Below are 19594 nucleotides of genomic sequence, written 5' to 3' on the forward strand. Positions count from 1 at the left end.
GGATCAGACCAATGGTCCATCTAGTCCAGTACCCTGTCTTCTGATAGTGTCCAAGTGCTTCAGCAGGAAAGAACAGAACAGGGCAATTATTGAGGGATCCATTTCCTGTTATCAAGTCCCAGCATCTGGCGATCAGAGGCTAGGACGCCCAGAGCATGAGGTTATGTCCCTGGACAAACTAGCTAATAGACATTGATGCACCTTGTTGCCAAGAAGGCCAGTGGCTTAGTGGGCTGCATTAGTAGGAGCATTGAGTGAGGGGGGGATTTGATAGCAGCCTACCTGATGGGGTGGTTCCAAAGAGGATGGAGCTAAGCCGTTCTCAGTGGTAGCAGATGGCAGAATAAGAAGCCATGGTCTCAAGTTGCAGTGGGAGAGGTCTAGGTTGGATTTAGGGAAAACGATTTCACTATGAGGGTGGTGAAGCACTGGAATAGGTTACCTATGGAGGTAGTGGAATCTCCATCCTTAGAGGTTTTTAAGGTCAGGCTTGACAAAGCCCTGGCTGGGATAATTTAGTTGGGGTTGGTCCTGCTTTGAGCAGGGGGTTGGACTAGATAACCTCCTGAGGTCTCTTTCAACCCTAATCATCTATGATTCTATGAACTATTCTCCATTAATTTTCTAATTCTTTTGTGAACCCTGTTACAGTCTTGGCCTTCACAACATCCTCTGGCAAAGAGTTCCACGTGTTGACTGTGCATTGTGTGAAGAAATGTTTCCTTTTGTTTGTTTTAAACCTGCTATCTATTAGCACAAGAACTAGGCAGCACCAAATGAAATTATGTGAAAGAGTAAACAACACTCCTGTATTCAATTTCTCCAGTCAGTTTTATAGATCGATATCATATCCTGTCTTAGTCATAAGAATGGCCAGACTGGGTCAGACTTAAGATCCATCTAGCCCAGTATCCTGTCTTCCGACAGTGGCCAATGCCAGGTGCTTCAGGGGGAATGAATTGAACAGGGAATCATCAAGTGATCCATCCCTGTCACCCACTCTCACCTTCTGGCAAGTAGAGGCTAGGGACACCATTCCTGTCCATCCTGGCTAATAGCCATTGATGGACTCTTTACCAGAGGATGTTGTGAAGACCAAGACTATAATTGGTGCCTACTGCCTTTGTGCCTTAACAACATGAGACCCACTGAATGTGGATGGAGACTGGGTACTTAATTCACATCTGTGCCTCTGAACAACTCCCTCCACCCTCCCTGAAGGGACTCAGGAAGCTGTTTCTGCCCATGGCACGATATTGCCCTATGGGGGGGTTATGACATAGCAGGGGCAATCTGTGCTGCCCTCGGTTAGACAGAGGCTATCACATGGGAGGGGCTATTACTCTGTGTTTGAAAGAAGAATGTGCGAGAGCAGTTCCATTACACGTCACGTTCTCGGGGATTCAAAGCACGGCTTGTTAGACAGGAGGGGAGGAGAAGATGCTCAGATTCTATGACCATGAGCAGCAGCAGAGAAATGCTGATAGATAAATGAGTACGTCTAAGCTTTGGCTCTTCCTTTTCTCTCCGGTCTTATAGTAATGCTGGACCACTCTGTCGAGTCTGCAAAATTCAGTTTCCCCTGACAATCTGAGTGTCTACTATTGACAAATCATTTCTTTACTCCCAGGGGAGGCACTTGAGCTGTAGTTCTCCAGGATTAATTTTCTGCTCATCCCATGGCTCACGGCACTGAGGGAATTTTCCAGGAGTCCTGGCCAACCCGAAAGTCCTCAGGGACTGTACAAGGGAATCATAAAGGTTGCTGTCCAACACAGAGATTGTCAGACGTGTGGGATTGTTACACTGGTACTCAGGGCTCTGCCTTCCTGTCGCAATAAGGAGATTTCCACTCTCTGCTGAGCGGGATTTCGGTGAGTTGCCTGTATCTGCATTAAAGTTCGTGCTGAGGGCTCAAGAAGTGTTCAAGGGTTCAAGTCAAAAACCATCTGGGCTGGAATTCACTAGCACAGTTAATTGAACTGTTTAGTATTGTCAGAAATACCAACGGATTTATCTGGCAAAATTGGAACTACAAAATTATTGTAAATAGTTTAGACAGGACCCTAAATCAAAACGTAGGGACTTAAATAAATGGCCTGATTCACACCGGCCATGAGCCTCTAGTGACTTTAACTGGTACAAACAAGCTCACCCATCCTTAGAGGCCACGGGACGACTCCAAAGAAGAACTGACAGGAGAGTTGCTGAAATCTCAAGCTCGCAGGCTTAGAAGTTCAGAAAAATGAGGACAACAAGTCATTTTGGGGGTTTTTTGGTGGGAGGAGACGGGTCTGCTCTCTCCGTGCCCCTGCATCTCTGGTTCTGGAGAGGATGAGAAGCACCAAAAGGCAGTAAAACTAAAAGCAATTTTCTGGGTCAGAGAAAACCAGCTGTGGTTGTAAATCTGACTGGGAAGCTCCAGGAATGCACAGTGTGTGTGTGTGGGCCGGGGTGGGGACATGTAGTATCCAAATCACAATGGCATGGAGTTCTGGAACTGGGCGAAATTGGGAAAACACATGCTGCCTAATGCATAGACCAAAGAGGCGTAATGAGGCCTCCTGGAGTGGCAGCTGTCTCAGACTGTAATGGAATGTGGATCATACTGTACCAGATGGTTTCTGACACCATCTCCATTCTGGACCATCCCTCTTCACATGAGCAACCCCACTGTAGCCTTGTGACAATGTCAGCAATTGCCAAAATAGAAATGTACCTTCAGGAAGGTCTGTCTTGGTTTCTATCTGGCTTCAATACGTTAAAGCTTTGTGTGACTAATTCTTCCTCAAAACAACACTCCATGAGGCACGGCAGGAAGTTGTGCGGTTGGGGACCTATATGGGCAGGTAGGCAGTACTGGGAGTTGTGGGGCAGGGAGTGGCATGCGCACAGTGAGGCTGTGTTCTTGACATTGAATTTGTATTTGTGATTGCTGGTCCAAGGCCGGCGCTGAGACCTTTCCTGGCCCCAAGTGAGTTTGGGCAGGTCTCAGGGTCTCTTTGCCTGGGCAAGCCTCAGAACTGCAGGCTGGGTGTCACGACCTTTACTCAGTTTCGTTTCCAACTGTTGTTGTTATGTAACTTCAGGCATTTCCCTGGTGGAAAGAACCATTGATATTTTGGTGACAATGCACCCCTTATTCTTCATAGTGTTATTATTATCATATAATTATAACATAATTAAAATACATTTTATGCAAGGTGGGTCATGTAAGATGTCATTGGAAAAGTTATGATTTTCTGAATATCACTATCCTATTTGTGTGCACATATCATTTTTCTGTCTGAAGTTATGAATATTGAGTACATATCTATTTCAAATGTAGTTACACCTGGGTATCGCCCACTAAGCAAGATGCTCTCAGTCTAGACACCTGGGTTGGGAAGGGAGGCAATGGTCCATTAGGGAAAACAATAGGCCTTAGGAAAAACTCTCCCTCCTGGTGAGCCTTCCTGAGAGCTCTTCAGACAGCCTGTAAGTAATGGATGTTGTGACTCTACAAGAGCATGTGACCAGGCCACATAACTCTGGACTCCATCTTGGGATGTTTGTCCTTTCCCCACAAACTGGTGTGAGAAGCAAGTTTTGAAACAAAGAGTTCCTGTCATATACTAAAGCTAAATAAGGCTGTGGGTGACATCATTGTTTGTTCTTCACTCCCCACACAAAAGGACTCTTGGAAAGACCTGAGGAAAAAAGACTGAACTGCGGGGAGTGCTGGACCTAGGCTAAAGGGATTTCTAGTCTGTGTATGGAAACCTAAGAAACCCAAGTTCCAAAGCAAATGGAGGTTGTGCCTTGAGAATCTGCCAGATGGCTTGTATCATCAATCAGGTTGAAAAATTGCTAATTCATAGTCAGTCTAACTGGGAACCCGTCAAACTTTGTCGTCAGCTGCTTCAATCTCCTATCACACTATGACCCCTCTGTCTGTACTTTCCTTCGACACCCCCCATTGCCCCAATTCCAACAGCATGCTCATCTCCAGTATATCCTCCATGCTCCCCAGTCATTCCTGGCTCCGACAATCTCTCAGCCTCCCCACAGCTCTTCCTCTGCAAGGGGTGAGGTGCCTTCTGTCACACCTGCTCCCTTGGCTAGGAGGTAATCAGTAACTGTGTCTCATCAATGAGAAATTTCACACATGAGTGGCAGGAGCCAAGGCACTTATGCGGCTTCTCTTGTTACACCGATACACAAGGCATGGTGTTTCAAGGACTGTTACACAGGAACAACTTCCAAGCTGAAAACTATGCACATTATATCATGGGAGTGGTTAAATCCGGGACATGTGAGGGCCTAGATAAATACATCTGCCATGTGGAGGAACCACTGGGACACAGACATTAAACCCAGGAAGCTTTGGGACCATTTGCTAGCCATTCATGGTGATTATTGTACATTCATTCCTCACTGCAGACACTTTATGGGGTGAAATCATTATTTTTCTCACCTAAAATGTTCATCCATGCAGTGTCTCATGAGATCCCTTGGCCTCAAGAAATATACACCTAGTGTAACTTTTTCAAGTTGCCACGGTCACATGAGAATTTCTTCTCATAGGGCTAAATTCAACACGGTCATGAATAGAAAATTTGCCTTCAGTAAGCTGAGATATAAGCTTGCAGGCAAAATGCCTCCAGCTGACTTCAGATGACATGTTAGGAGATTCAAAAGCCAGAAGGGACCATTGTGATCATCTTGTCTGTATAACACAGGCCTGTACAACACAAGCCTGAGAATTTCCCCTAAAGTATTCCTAGAGCAGATCTTATAGAGAAACATTCAACCTTGATTTCAAAATTCAAAGTGATGAAGAATCTGCCAAGACCCTTGGAAAATAGTTCCAATGGTTAATTACTCTCACCGACAAAAAATGTATGCCTCACTGTTTAAAAATATCATCTTATTTCAAGTGCCAAATACAGAGGTATCATAATTTCTCTGTCTCTCCTTGAGATTCCTTTAGTTATCATCCAAAGATCGTATTGGCTGTTTCGGCCACAGGATCACAATGGGAACTCATGTTTAGCTAATTATCCTTTCAGGCTTCTTAATCTTTTTCAGTCATTGCACTTCCCATGATAGTTCCCCATTGTATAAGCATCGCCTGCATTCTTTGTTCCTAGGTGTAGAGATCTATATAGCTAGATTAGAACACATATTGTTTGCTTCGACCCTGTTTACCAACCAATCCAGATTGCTCTGAACCAGTGACCTGTCCTTTTCATTATTTATGATCCCCCAATTTTTGTGTCATCTGCAAACTTCAGGTATGAGAAGAGCTAGAAGCTGAATTGCTGACACGTTTCTCTGCTTACACTTGTCAGTTAACACCTGTAACTTATGTTTCAGACAAAGCTGGGTGCCTTCAAGAAAGTGTCTCACCAAAAGAAACAAGAGAAGTAACAGAGATGCAGGCCTGTAGCCCTAAATACCAAGACCCTTGTGCTCTTTGTGCCCATTCTATTGAGAGGGGCATAGCCCAGCATGATAACATCTGTTTCCCTGAGGGAAAAATGGCTTCTTTCCAATATATGAATTGCAATGTGGCCTAGACCTATGGTTCATCTAGACCAGTGTCCTCTCTCTGACATTGACAGCCCTAGTAGCTGCAGAAGAAGGTGTAAGAAACCCAGCAGTAGATGAATGGGGGGGTGACCTGACAGTCCTGAGAGCATCACCCTAATGCCTAAGAGCTAGAGACTGGTCTGTGCCCTGAAACACATGGGTATACAGGCTTTCCAAAATGTTTATTTAGCTGTAACTGTTCTAACTGGCTAATCTCAATATCTATGTAAATGTCCAAACCCTTCTTGATTCTTACTTAGCTCATGGCCTCAACATTCTTTTGTGGCCATTAGTTCCTCAGTCAAATTAGGCACTGAGTGAAGAACACATTCTATTTTTATCTGTTCTGAATTGGCCACAGTTCAGTTGAATTGAATATCCTCTTGATCTTGTGTTATGAGAGAGGTAGAACACATTCTCAATCAGCTCTATACCCGTGAGTATTTTATGGACTTTTCTCATGTCCCTTCTTATTCATGTCCTTTCTAAGGTAACAATCCCTGGCTTTTCTATCTATCTTCATATGAGTTTCCCCCAGGCCCTTAATCATTCTCGTTGCCCTTCCCTAAACCTCTCTGGTCCTGCAATATCCTGTATGAGAAGGGTGCCTGGTACTACACAGAGGAATCCAGTGAATGGTGAAACATTGATTGATCTCAGGTCATTGTATTTTCTGTATGATTTTCCACCCCACTCCTCCTGGATACCAATATTTTCCTCAGTTTCTGTCCCTACTTGCACTGTGAGAAGAGTTTCACAGAGCTGTGTACCATGATGCCCAGGTCCCTGTAAGGATTTTGAAGGATTCAGGTTTTTACCTCCAAGGGGCATACACACTGCAGTTAGTGACATGGAAATTCATCTGCCAGCATGTTGGCCGTGCACCTGGCTTTGTTAGCTCCCTCAGAGGAGTTCTCTGGACTTAACTATGAAATATTCTGGTGCCATCTGTAAATGTTGGCAACTCACTGCTCACCCCCCTTTCTAGATTGGTAATATCTATAAAAATGATTTACTGTAATAACTGTTATAAAGTATGAAATCCCCCTCCTGTGCTTCTCTCCCTTCACAGGCACCTGGAGCATCTCTGAGCCTGATCAACGCATCAACCACCTCATGGCAGTTTTCAACCGCACCCCCTCTGACCCTTCAACATTCATCCTAATGGGCATCCCCGGCCTGGAAGCTGCCCACATCTGGATTTCCATCCCTTTCTCTATGTTCTACCTTATTGGCCTGTTGGGAAATTTCACGGTTCTGTTTGTTGTAGGCAAAGAACAGACCCTGCACAAGCCCATGTACCTTCTTCTCTGCATGCTGGCAGTCAGTGACATTGGCATGTCTACATCCACCGTGCCAAACACACTGTGTATATTTTGGTTCAATTTGAAAAGCATTACTGTGGGTGGCTGCCTCACCCAAACGTTCTTCCTACACACGATTTATACGATGCACTCAGCTGTCCTCATGACAATGGCCTTTGATCGCTATGTTGCCATATGTAACCCTCTGAGATATGCCACCATCCTCAGCAACACACGAATAGCTAATCTAGGGCTCGTGGGTTTGATAAGAGCTGTTCTCCTCATTCTGCCCATGCCCGTGCTCCTGAGCAAGCTGCCATTTTGTGCCAACCGCATTATCCCCCACACGTACTGCGACCACATAGCTGTGGCAAAGACGTCATGTGGGGACATCACAGTGAACAGGATGTACGGCTTGGTGATAGTGTTTTTAGTCATTGGGTTAGACCTGACACTCATTGTCCTGTCGTATGGCCTGATTATCAGGGCTGTTCTCAGAATCTCCTCCAAGAAAGCCCATGAAAAAGCCCTCAACACCTGCACAGCCCACATCTGTGTGGTGCTGATTTCTTATATTTCCGTCCTCTTCACCACTCTGACACACCGGTTTGGTCAGGGCATCGCTCCCCATGTTCACATCATCTTGGCGAACCTCTATGTCCTCCTCCCCCCCATGCTTAACCCTATCATTTATGGGGTCAAAATCAAAGAGCTTCGTGACAAAGTGGGCAAATACATTTGCAGAATGTGATCACTGGGGGCCACTGACTTTAAACCTGTGTGACAAGAGGGCGAAAGGATATCTCCTTGTTAATCACGGGTGCTCTCTCCTAGTTTGGCTGAACACACCGCTGTGCAAGTTCACAGTGTGAGAAATTCCTCACACCTAATGTCTTATCACTCCATCACCAAGCATTGCTCTCTCCCTTGCTGAGTTCCCTCTCTCTGACCATCTCCTGATCTTTCAGTGTCACCCATCAGCTTCCATCCTCTATCCCGCTGTCACTTGGCCTTTCCGTGAGTTCCAGACTACCAAAAGATACTTGAAGGACATAAATCTACACCGTGTAGAAGTCAAGCATAGGAGTTTATTACACACAGCGCTGGCGGAGTGTCACCTGGCTTATTAGGCTCAGAGACACTGTCAATCAATTGATTACAATAGAATATATAGATTTTCCATGGGAGGGGGAAAGTGACGGGGTAGCCAGTTCCACACCCCGGGATAGGTTTTGCAGCAAGAGAAGATAGCACATTAGCCAATGGTTAAAAGGTTACATAATGTCTCGACCCATGGTCTCAAGTTAACATTTAATTAATACTTTGATAAAATGTTGTTAGTATAAAATATATATGTTGAATTCTGATTTGGGGTCCATAGGAATGGAGCAACTCCTTTGATTGTCCAACAGGTACATTCCTAGGGGTTAAAGCAAAGAAACAGAGAAAGGATATGATAATACAAATTGTCTCCTTTATGTCTTAAGGCAGGGCATTGGTCCCTTGGAAGGGAGGTGGAAGGATGCCATATCTTTATACTGACATGTGCCAATTTTCATAAACTCAAGGTTGGATCTGTGGGAAGACAGTTTTCCCTTCAGGAGAAATACAATAGGAACAGGGATCCTTTGTTCAATTTGAAACATTGGATGAAACGTAATTATTCAAGTATCAGAGGGGTAGCCGTGTTAGTCTTAAAGGTGCCACAGGACTCTCTGTTGCTTTTTACAGATCCAGACTAACAGATGTATTGGAGCATAAGCTTTCATGGGTGAATGCCCATTTCATCGGATGCATGTAATGGAAATTTCCAGGGTCAGGTATAAATATGCAGGCAAGAATCAGTCTGGAGATAACGAGGTTAGTTCAATCAGGGAGGGTGATTGATTCCACCACCTCCCTAGATAACCCATTCTCTGAATATGTTAGCACATTAAGGTAAGTTAGCACAAGAACACCCCAATGTAGACCCTCAGCAGTGTATTTTGACAATGCTAGCAATACCGATGCCAAGTTCATGTACGAGACACTGATTTGCAGGCAAGCATCTGCTTTTGACAGGCCCTGGATGTTGCTCAAAACATAACCTTTGCTGACTTTGGTTCAGGTCTCAGGCCTTGCACCAGGCCTCTGCTTCAGGCTCTCTCTTTCTACTACAGACAAATGCAGAAAATTCAGTCGTTCTCCACTTGTACAGAATTTCCGTGACACTCATGGGATAGCATTGTTGGCATATCTGGCTGCCATATTCATAGTATCGGCAAGAAAAAATATGGACATCCTTGTGCAGTTCACATTGGTATTCAAATGTCAAACACCAAAAACGCCTTGCTGCCACAAACATTACCCCCACCATCCCCTCCACTTTTGCCACCACCCCTATAACACATTCTAATACAAACAATAGCATATACTTTAATAAAACCCAATGGCCAAGGCCTTTACACATTTGTAAATGTTGTAAATTGCTGCTTCACTATTGGCACCATTTTATAGGGATTACTAAGGTCAACAACATAATAAAAAAATAGGGCAACTAAAGAAAGCCACAGGTCTTATGTGCTTGCTTCGGCACAGTTAACCCAAATACAGGCTGGGGTTGGTAAATTACATGTTATTTTTGGCCTCTGCTCAATAACCCAGAAGCTGTTAACAAAAATGATATTAAATATCACTAAGGCAGAAAAGGAATTGCAGTAAAATCGGGCATGTTTAAAAGAAAAAAAAATCTAAAAAAACAGCTCATGGCCATTCAAAGTAATCTTAAGCATCAGGCTTGGCCCACTGCCCTTACTAGTGCTTCAAAAATGCCATCTAATCTGTGGCCATAAAAACATTCTTAAAAATTTTCTGGGTAAAAGTGCAAATGTTCGCAGTGCTCCTTCCAAGCATACGGGCTGGTTAAAGGGGTGTGGGCTTCCACATACCAAATCCTGCCGGGTCTGTAAAAAAAAATGCATGTAAAATTAAATAATTCACCGTAATAGTTAAAAAAATAAATCACCAGGTATGCCTAATCAATTTATAGTCAATGCTCCCAAAATAACACCCAACATTTAAATAAAAATAAAAAGTTAATAAATCCTCTGGCTGCTAACCCCAGCCCACCCCCAGCTTCAGTGTGTATATAAACTAAAGCCAGAAAAAGTTGTCACTGTTTATAACAAGGTCTGTTAAGAAGGTATAAAACAAAATATTACCCTGACAGGACACCTGCTTTTCCAAACGAACAACAGCTGTGTGCATGTTAAGGCCACCAGTTTACAAAATATACATTTTAATCTCACCACTGCTGCAGGAAATTATATTATTTATTGGCCTCCAAATAAAAATTTACAATCAGCCCTTAGGTTTTAAATACCCTTTAATTAAACTGCCTTAGTACCTAACCGTTTCCAAATTTTGCATTCACTGCTACCAAAGGTTCAAAAAATTTCTAAATTACAAGGGCAAATTCATATGCTTCAATATATATATATTAAGTTGAAAAGTATGCCTTTCATATAGCTTATAGAGTGTCTACTTTATGTACTAAGTATAATGTACTGTGCTTTGTAACTAAAATTATATAAAAACCCCATCATATTATTACCATAAAAATGTTACTGCTTTTATTGTTGTTGTTTACTTTTAAAATTATGTTATTGTTGTTGTAAAACTAAAATAATAATAACACTTTTCATGTCCATACTAACCACGTATTATCATTACATCCAATCAAAACCCATAAGATTAAAGCATTTAATATAAAGTCCAAAATTCAAGGTTTAAAATTAATAGTTGTGCTAAAAGCACACACAAAAAAGTGTAAAAGTAAAAAAAAAGTGCAAACATCTTAGAATTAGCCTTACTTTTGCTTTTTTTAGAAGACTAACAGCTAATAATGCAAAACTTCCAGGCAGGGCCTGGGCAAATAAAAAAAAAACTATAAAAAAGGTTGTTTTAACCTTGTGTTAAATAAAAATAAAACACAAACTATAGCAAAAACTGCTAAAAAACTAAAATATTAAAAAAATGTATAAACAAAATGCAGTTGTTAGTTATTATTGTATGTAACAAAAGGTGTAAATGCTTGCCTTAATTGTTTATCTGTTGGGAGACCTGCCGTTGTGCACTCTCCCCCTTTTGCAATTGCTTAAAAATAAACTGTCTCTAACATGTTGCAACCAACCTGAGAGTGAAAACTTTGTTTTCTTCCACAGGACTCAAACAAAAAAAAAAGAGTAGTTCTTTCAATCTTACAAGCCACTCAACTCAAAATGAGCTTTTACAAATCATGGAAACATGTCCTCTGCATGGTGGCAGATGACAGAACAAGGAGCAATGGTCTCAAGTTACAGTGGGGGAGGTCCAGGTTGGATATTAGGAAACACTATTTCACTAGGATGGTGGTGAAGCACTGGAATGCTTTACATAGGGAGGTGGTGGAGTCTCCTTCCTTGGAGGTTTTGAAGGCCCGGCTTGACAAAGCCCTTGGTGGGATGATTTAGTTGGGAATTGGTCCTGCTTTGAGCAGGGGGTTGGACTAGATGACCTCTTGAGGTCCCTTCCAACCCTGATATTCTATGATTCTATGGTGGCTGAAGCATGAAAGGGTATACGGATATTCAACATACCTGGCATGTAAGTACCTTGTAATGCTGGCTACAACAGTGCCCTATTAATGCCTGTACTCACGTTTAGGTGACTTTGTAAATAAGAAGCGGACACCATTATCTCCCGTAAATGTAAACAAACTTGTTTGTCTTAGGACTTAGGACTGAGGGAACTTGTGGTCTCTACAGTTCTACATTGTTCTATTTTTGAGTGCAATTATGTAACAAAAATTATTTGCATGAGGTGAATTGAAAAATATTATTTTTTATCTTTTCATTTATAAATATAAATATTTGTAATAAAATAATATACAATGAACACTGTACATTTTGTAGTCTGTGTTGTAATTGAAATCATTGTATTTGAAAATATAGAAAAACATCCAATATATTTATAATCAAATTAAATTGGTATTCTATTATAACACTGTGATTAAAATTGTGATTAATCATGATTAATTTGTTTTGAGTTAACTTTATTACAGATTAATCATTTGAGAAAACTACGATTGAAAGCCCTGTTTTTTACTGGTATGAATATTAAGATTTAATTGAAGTTACTCTGGATTTACACTGGGGTAACTAAGATCCAAATCAGGTCCCACCAGTTTGTATCTTGTGTAACTTAGTGGCAAGACAAAAGAATTTCAAGCGCAGCCTATTGAATTCAATAGTGCATAACATTCTTCTCTCTCATCAAAAGCCAGAATATCCTGCCAGCAATGGTCTCCCAAACCCACAAACAATAGCTGTATCAGTGGCAGGCTGGGAAGACAGCACAGGGTCAGGGATTTTCCCAAAGAGTGTGTGTGTGTGTCTGTCTTTACTCTATAAAGGGACAGATAATTCACTGGCAGGAATAACTCAGCCTTTTAAACCACTCCTTGGTAACTCAGCGAGTTCTTTCCAATGAAAAATAATCTCAATACTGAGCATGTATACAGCAACAGCACAGATCACAAACACAAGTGCCCAGAGTCATGCCACTTCTTGGAGTTGTGTCCTAGAGAGAAATGAATGTGACATCCAAAGCACAGATGTAAGCAGTCTGAATGGCTCTCCCCTGACATCTGGTGGTGAGCTGTGGAAAAGGACTTCAGGGACTAAATCTCCTTTGCATAGGCACACTCACCCGGCCTAGGTGCTCAGCATGATGGGATTGCTGGCTTAAATGGTCACTTTTGATTGGTGTGGGATCCCCAGTCTCTTTGTTTTTGGGGCAGGGGTAATAAAGCAGGGTTATCCTGGTTGTGCATATCAAGGACAGCAGAACTGTACTCGGCATTTTCCGATTGAGGGTCTCACCCTCAACTGAACAGCACTCGCTAAGCAGGGGACATGGGTTCCAAAGCCCACTGAGTTAAGAGAGAGGTATTTTTACCTGGTTGTAGGGGTAGATTGGCCCTAAAGTCCCCAAATGCTACTTAGACCTAGGTGCCAGAGGTTGCTGCTCTGCAGCATGTAACAAGACTCCTAATTGAGTCTAAATTAGCTGTTATTACACAGTGGATAGAAAAAAAGGTTAAGTATTAGACATGCTTTGGGAAGTCTCTCTGATGCAAAAGACTTCCTGGTGTGTAGAGCAGATCAGAGGCTGTCTAGCCCAGTAACCTATTGCTGACAGTGAACATCACCAGATACTTCAGAGGGATCAGATGCTGCCTTTGAGCTCTGTGGGCTCCACTGTCCCTCTGTAGAGCTTGGGTTCCACTCGCAGTAGCTTGTGGATATCTTCATTATACAAACTTCCCCTCCCCTCCATCTTTAACAGTGGAATAGCTCACAAGGTCACTGTTTCAATGATCATCGCTGGACTGCTGTAGTAACACCCTGATAAGATGTACAGGGCAGAGCAATTGCCCCAGTCTGTCTGCAAAGAATGGAAGGCCAAAGGCAGAAATGATACAATAGTGATATTTGTGTTAAATGCTGGTCAGTCAAGGTACAACGCTGCACCTGTTCTACTTGGCTCATGATGGGGGAAGTATCTTTGCAAACAGAAGCGCTGAAGACTTTAATTAAAAAAAAACCACACCAACAAACCTGTAAAGCTGGGATTGTAATGCACAGGATGCAACTTCCAGAGAATCGGACCAACTCACTGAAGCAGGTCAAATGGGCCCAATTGGAATCTTGTTCTTCAGAACTTGGAATCAGTGTCTGGGATGAGCATGGCTCAGAACCTCATCAAAACATCAGAACCTCATCAACAGCAGTCCGGGGAACTACAAGTTGCAGACTGCAAACTGCAGCATGTTGGGAGAACTTCCTGGTTCCTGCCAGGAGGTACCCTCTGCTCCCCCCACCCCAAGCAGAAAGGTTTAGCACTGACTGAGCTGAGAGCATCTACACAGCAGGGTAGCAGAGAGGACGCTGCTGAACTCTAATCTTGTTCTATGTTCTTTACAGGTAGGAACAAAATGGGCTTACAGAGCAACCTGAGAGGAGTTTAAATGACACAAAGGGAGAACATGAGGTTGTTTGTTAGGGGGGTTAGTTATTGTGGGTGTGACGGGTTCGGTCACAGAGTCTCCCCTCGAGACTCTCACTCAATGTGCTGGGATACCACTGAGAACAAATTTCCTGCTAGAACAGGTGCCCCTCCTCTCCTGTCTTGCTGAGTTAGACACACCAGTCAGCTCCAGCACAGATACAAAGATTGGACCACGCCTCTCTGCAGTTCACTGAAAATTAGATTCATTCAGCCCAGGAGCTTCTCGGTTAAAAGGGTGTTCAGCCATTCGGCAAGCCTGAACCCCAAATAAATCTGCTTATACAGGGTAAATTCATAAATTGTCCACCCCCTATAACACTGATTGAGAGATATGCACAGCTGTTTGCTCCCCCAGGTATTAATAACTTATTCTGGGTCTATAAATAAACAAAAGTGATTTTATTAAGTATAAAAAGTAGGATTCAAGTGGTTTCAAGTTAGAACAGACAGAGCAAAGTAAGTCACAAAAGCAAAATAAAACAAACTTGCAAGTCTAAACCTAATACATTAAGAAACTGATTACAGGTAATATCTCACCCTCAAAGATGTTCCAATAAGCTTCACAGACTGGACTCTTTCCTAGTCTGTGTCCAATCCTTTCCCCGGTACAGTCTTTCTTAGTTCCAGCTGACATCTCAGGTGATAAGCAGGGGTTTTCTCATGACTGGCAGCCTCCTTTGTCCTTCTCCACCCCCTTTTATGGCTTTGGCACAAGGTGGGAATCTTTTGTCCATACTTGGACCCCACTCCTTCTCATTAATGGAAAAGTATAAGGATTAAGATGGATTCCAGTACCATGTGATATGGTCACATGTCACTGGGACCTCTAGTCTCCATTCCTCCCGGGTTGGCCCCCACGTACATGGGAAGGCTTGCAGGTAAATAAACCATTTACCATCAATTGTACTAAAAAATGGGAGTCATCAAGTTCCTAATGCCCCATTGACGGACCTCACCTGCTGTGACTACAAAAGTAATAAAAGTTTATATCTTATTCCCCCCACTCCAGACATAGAACTAATACATGCAAACAAATAGGATGAACACTCTCAGTAGATTACAAGCTTTCTAATGACATTGTACAACAGACCTTTTGCATAAAGCGTGTTCCAGTTCATCATATTCACATAAAGCATCGGAAGTGCAACTTCACAGTGGGAGATACAACACGTTTGTAAGGGGGCCTGTGTCGTACAGTGTGCCCTCTGCTCTCCCAGCAGGAGGTCCCAGCCCTGACTGAGCTGGGAGCATGGAGCAGGCAAGCAGAGAGGAGGCTGCTGGACTATTGTCCTGTTCTATGTTCTTTAAAGAATAAAGCCTGTTCCTGGGAGTGGGTCTGGTCTGAGGTGAAAAAACACTGACATACAATGCAGAGCACACAAAGGAACGTCAGCCCCAGTCTCCCAAATTTGTGTAAAATGTTGCAAGACAGGTCCCATTGTACTAGTTCTGACTCAAGATAGTACAAACCATTTCTGCATCTATTTCTGAAAGCTCAACACAGTATTGAAGTTTGATGATTACCCGATACAGAGAGTAGATGAACTATTAAAACAGTGTGATCTGCCAGATATATACCCACTTTAGACCTCACAAAGGAATACTGGCAAATATATTTGATGCCAGAATCATGGGAAAAGAAAGCCTTCTCCACGCCCTTTGGCTTGCATCAATTTAGGATCATGTCATTTGGCCTCCACAGGGTGGCACTGACTTTTTGGAGGCCAATACACTGGATATTACAACTGCATGGGCAGTATGCAGCTGTATGCTGCTACGATCAATTGAAAATACTTTTTGGTCCTGTATTTTGTGGTACCATTCTCACAAATAGTGCAGATGGCAGAACATTACACATAGAAAAAAAAAAAGTCCGTCATCAACTGCTAGGCTAAACAGTTTGCAAGACACACGTTGCCTTAACAATTGAGCCCCTGACATCGGTCAATCATTTCTTCACTCCCAGGGGAGGCGCTCAGTTTGAAGTTCTCCAGGGTCTATTTTCTGCTCTTCCCGCACTTCTCAGAGCCGAGGGAATTGCCTGGGAGTCATGGGCAACCTGAGAGTCCACAGGGACTGCACAGGGGAATCATAAAGGTTGCTGTCCAGCACGCCGAGTGTAAGATGTGAGATTCACACACTGATTCACCAGGCTCTGCCTTCTTGGAACCATAAGGAAATTTCCTCTCTCTGCTGAGTGGGATTTCGGTGAGTTGTCTGTTTCCACATTAAAATTACTGCTAAGGGCTCAGGAAGGGTTCCAATGCTCAAGAACCATCTGGACAGTAATGGCAACTTGAACTGTTTAGTATTGTCAGAAACATAAAGGGATTTAGCTGATAAAATTGGAACTACAAATGTATTGGAAATAGTTTAGAGAAATATTTGTTTTTAATATCAATTCCCTCTCTCTTACTGTGTCTTTTTATCTGTCTCCATAGCTTCCATGTTTTGAGCTGTGTGGTTTTTCTAGGGTTCACTCAAGTTTTCCAATTCAGGCAGCCAAACCCTCTGCAGTGGGTATCTGTGTTACCAGAGGGTTCACAACAAGAATGGGTCACACACTGGCCAGAGTCTGCTCTCCCATTCTGCCATCACTGGATCACTCCAGATTGATACTGGCCTCCTTGAGAGCAAAATCAGGGCCCACATGTTTTGAAATCCCCATCTTTCATACCCAGTCTCAGAGTGCCACATAAACTGGGGGTTTCCTTCGGACTCTCTGAGCACCCTAACAGAATAGTGCTCACTGGAGCAGGACCAGAGTCTGTAATTTCTGCCGTTAGGGGCCAGAAGTTAAAACACTAAGGGTGAAATCTTGGCCCCATTGAGATCAATGGCAAAACTCCCTGAAATCCACATGTAGGGACTTAAATAAATGGCCTGTTTACACTGACCATGAGCTTTCAGTGATTTAAACTGGAGTCATCATATGGCCTCTAAGGACGGGTGAGCTTGTTTGAACCACAGAAGAACTGACAGGAGAGTTTCTAAAATCTCAAGCTCTCAAGTTGAGAGGCTCAGAACAATCAGGATAACAATTTTTTGCACAGGGGTGAGGGGTTTCCTATCTCTGTGCCTCTGCTTCTCTGGGTCTGGTTCAACAACCAAAAGGCTGTAAAAAGAGAAGCATGTTTCTGGCTTAGAGGAAAGCAGGCGGGGTTGGAAATCTCACCTGGGGAGGCCCAGGAATGCACAGTATGTGTGAGGGGTGGAGGGGGACATGCAGTATCCAGTTCACAGTGGTGCGGAGTCGAGAAACTGGGTGTAGGGAATGGACATAATTCCTACTGCACAGACCAAAGACGCATAGTTAGGTCTCCTTGGGCAGGGGGGTGTCTCAGGTCATAACAGAATGTGGATCACACTGTACCAGATTGCCTCACACACCATCCCTCCTCCTGTGAGCATCCCACTACAGCCTCGTGGCAATATCAGCTTGGTAACCACAAGTATATACTGTCCTCCCCACATTGAGGGAGAGGGAAACTGGGAAAAAAATTCATAGAGGTCAGAGTTTGGCCCAGGGCAGGACGGTACAGCTCTGGGGTCCTAGGAAGCTGGTGGTTATTTTGGCTGTAACCTCTCTATGTTGGTTCATGCAGTGGCTGGTCAGAAAGGCTGTATATAACTGCAGCTGGGTGTGTCCCTGATTGTGTGAATGCAGATGGACGTGTAGGACCAGGAGCTGGTCTGCAGCTTGTCACAGCAGCATATTGAGAGAGAGAGAGAGAGAGGCCAGGCTGGTTAGTCAGAAGTCTCAGAAGGTTCACCAGTTCCGGGTGGCATCCTGGGGGGAACCCATCACACTTAGTGTGTGATGGGAGATTGAAGCAGCTGATGACAGACCCCCTGTTCATACTCTCCTTCCCCATCCCAGCCTGCCCCAATTCAAACAGCACGCTGGTCGCCAGTATCTTCTCCATGCTCCCCAGTCAGTCCTGGCTCCAACAACCTCTCAGCCGTCCCACAGCTCTTCCTCTGTAGGGGGTGAGGTGCTTCCCATCACACCTGCTCCCTTGGCTAGGAGGTAATCAGTGACTGTGTCTCACCAGTGAGAAATCTCACACAGGAGTGGCAAAAGCCAAGGTAGCTGTGTGGCTTCTCTTGTTACACCGATACACAAGGCATGGTGTTTCAAGGACTGTTACACAGGAACAACTTGCAAGCTGAAAAGTATGCACATTATATAATGGGAGTGGACAAATCCGGGACATGTGAGGGCCTAGATAAATACATCTGCCATGTGGAGGAATCACAGGGACACAGACATTAAACCCAGGATGCTCTGGGACCATTTGTTAGCCAGACCTGCTAGCCATTCACAGTAATGGTTGTACTTTCATTCCTTACTGCGGACACTTTATGGGGTCAAATCATTATTTTTCTCACTCAAAATGTTCATCCATGAACTGCCTCATGCCATCCCTCAGCCTCATGAAATTCTCAGACAGGTCCGTCGCCCCCACCGTTTTCCTCGGAAGGCTGTTCCAATATTTTACCCCTCTGACGGTCAGAAACCTTCGTCTAATTTCAAGCCTGGACTTTCCCACGGCCAGTTTATATCCATTCGTTCTCGTGTCCACATTAGTACTAAGCTGGAATAATTCCTCTCCCTCCCTTGTATTTATCCCTCTGATATATTTAAAGATAGCAATCATATCCCCCCTCAGCCTTCGTTTTGTCAGACTAAACAACCCAAGCTCCTCTAGTCTCCTTTCATACAACAGGTTTTCCATTCCTCTGATCATCCTAGTCGCCCTTCTCTGCACCCGTTCCAGTTTGAGTTCATCTTTTTTAAACATGGGAGACCAGAACTGCACACAGTACTCCAAATGAGGTCTCACCAGCGCCTTATACAACGGAAGCAGGACCTCCTTATCCCTACTAGATATACCTCGCCTAATGCATCCCAAGACCGCATTGGCTTTTTTCACCGCCACGTCACATTGTCAACTCATAGTCATCCTGCGGTCCACAAGGACCCCTAGGTCCTTCTCCTCTTCCGTAACTTCTAACCAATGCGTCCCCAGCTTGTAATTAAAATTGTTATTAGTCATCCCCAAATGCATCACCTTACACTTTTCACTACCTGCAATATCCTGTATGAGAAGGGTGCCCAGTAATACACAGAGGAGTCCAGTGAATGGTGAAACATTGATTGATCTCAGGGCACTGTATTTTCTGCATGATTTTCCACCCCACTCCTCCTGGATCCCAATATTTTGCTCAGTTTCTGTCCCTACTTGCACTGTGAGCAGGGTTTCACAGAGTTGTGTACCATGACGCCCAGGTCCCTGTAAGGATTTTGAGGAATTCAGGTTTTTCACTCCAAGGGGCATACACACTGCAGTTAGTGACATGGAAATTCATCTGCCAGAATGCTGGGCGTGCACCTGGCTTTGTTAGCTCCCTCGGGGGAGTTCTCTGGACTTGACTGACTGAAATATTCTGGTGCCATCTGTAAATGTTGGCAACGCACTGCTCACCTCCCTTTCTAGATTGGTAATAACTATAAAATATTTCTGTAATAACTGTTATAAAGTGTGTAATCCCCCTTGCTGTGCTTCTCTCCCTTCACAGGCACCTGGAGCATTTCTGAGCCTGAGCGACGCATCAACAATATC

At 43.7% G+C, this 19594-nt stretch overlaps 1 protein-coding gene across 1 annotated transcript; it reads left to right on the forward strand.

The window, feature by feature from the left end:
• Nucleotides 1-6690: 6690 nt before the first annotated feature.
• LOC128832979 (olfactory receptor 52P1-like) lies at nucleotides 6691-7629 on the forward strand. The gene has a single exon (XM_054020765.1). It carries the CDS (start codon nucleotides 6691-6693, stop codon nucleotides 7627-7629), a length of 939 nt encoding a protein of 312 aa, XP_053876740.1.
• The last annotated feature ends 11965 nt before the right edge of the window (nucleotides 7630-19594 follow it).

Source organism: Malaclemys terrapin, chromosome 1 (genome assembly GCF_027887155.1).
Source record: "Malaclemys terrapin pileata isolate rMalTer1 chromosome 1, rMalTer1.hap1, whole genome shotgun sequence".
Taxonomy (NCBI): Eukaryota; Metazoa; Chordata; order Testudines; family Emydidae; genus Malaclemys; species Malaclemys terrapin.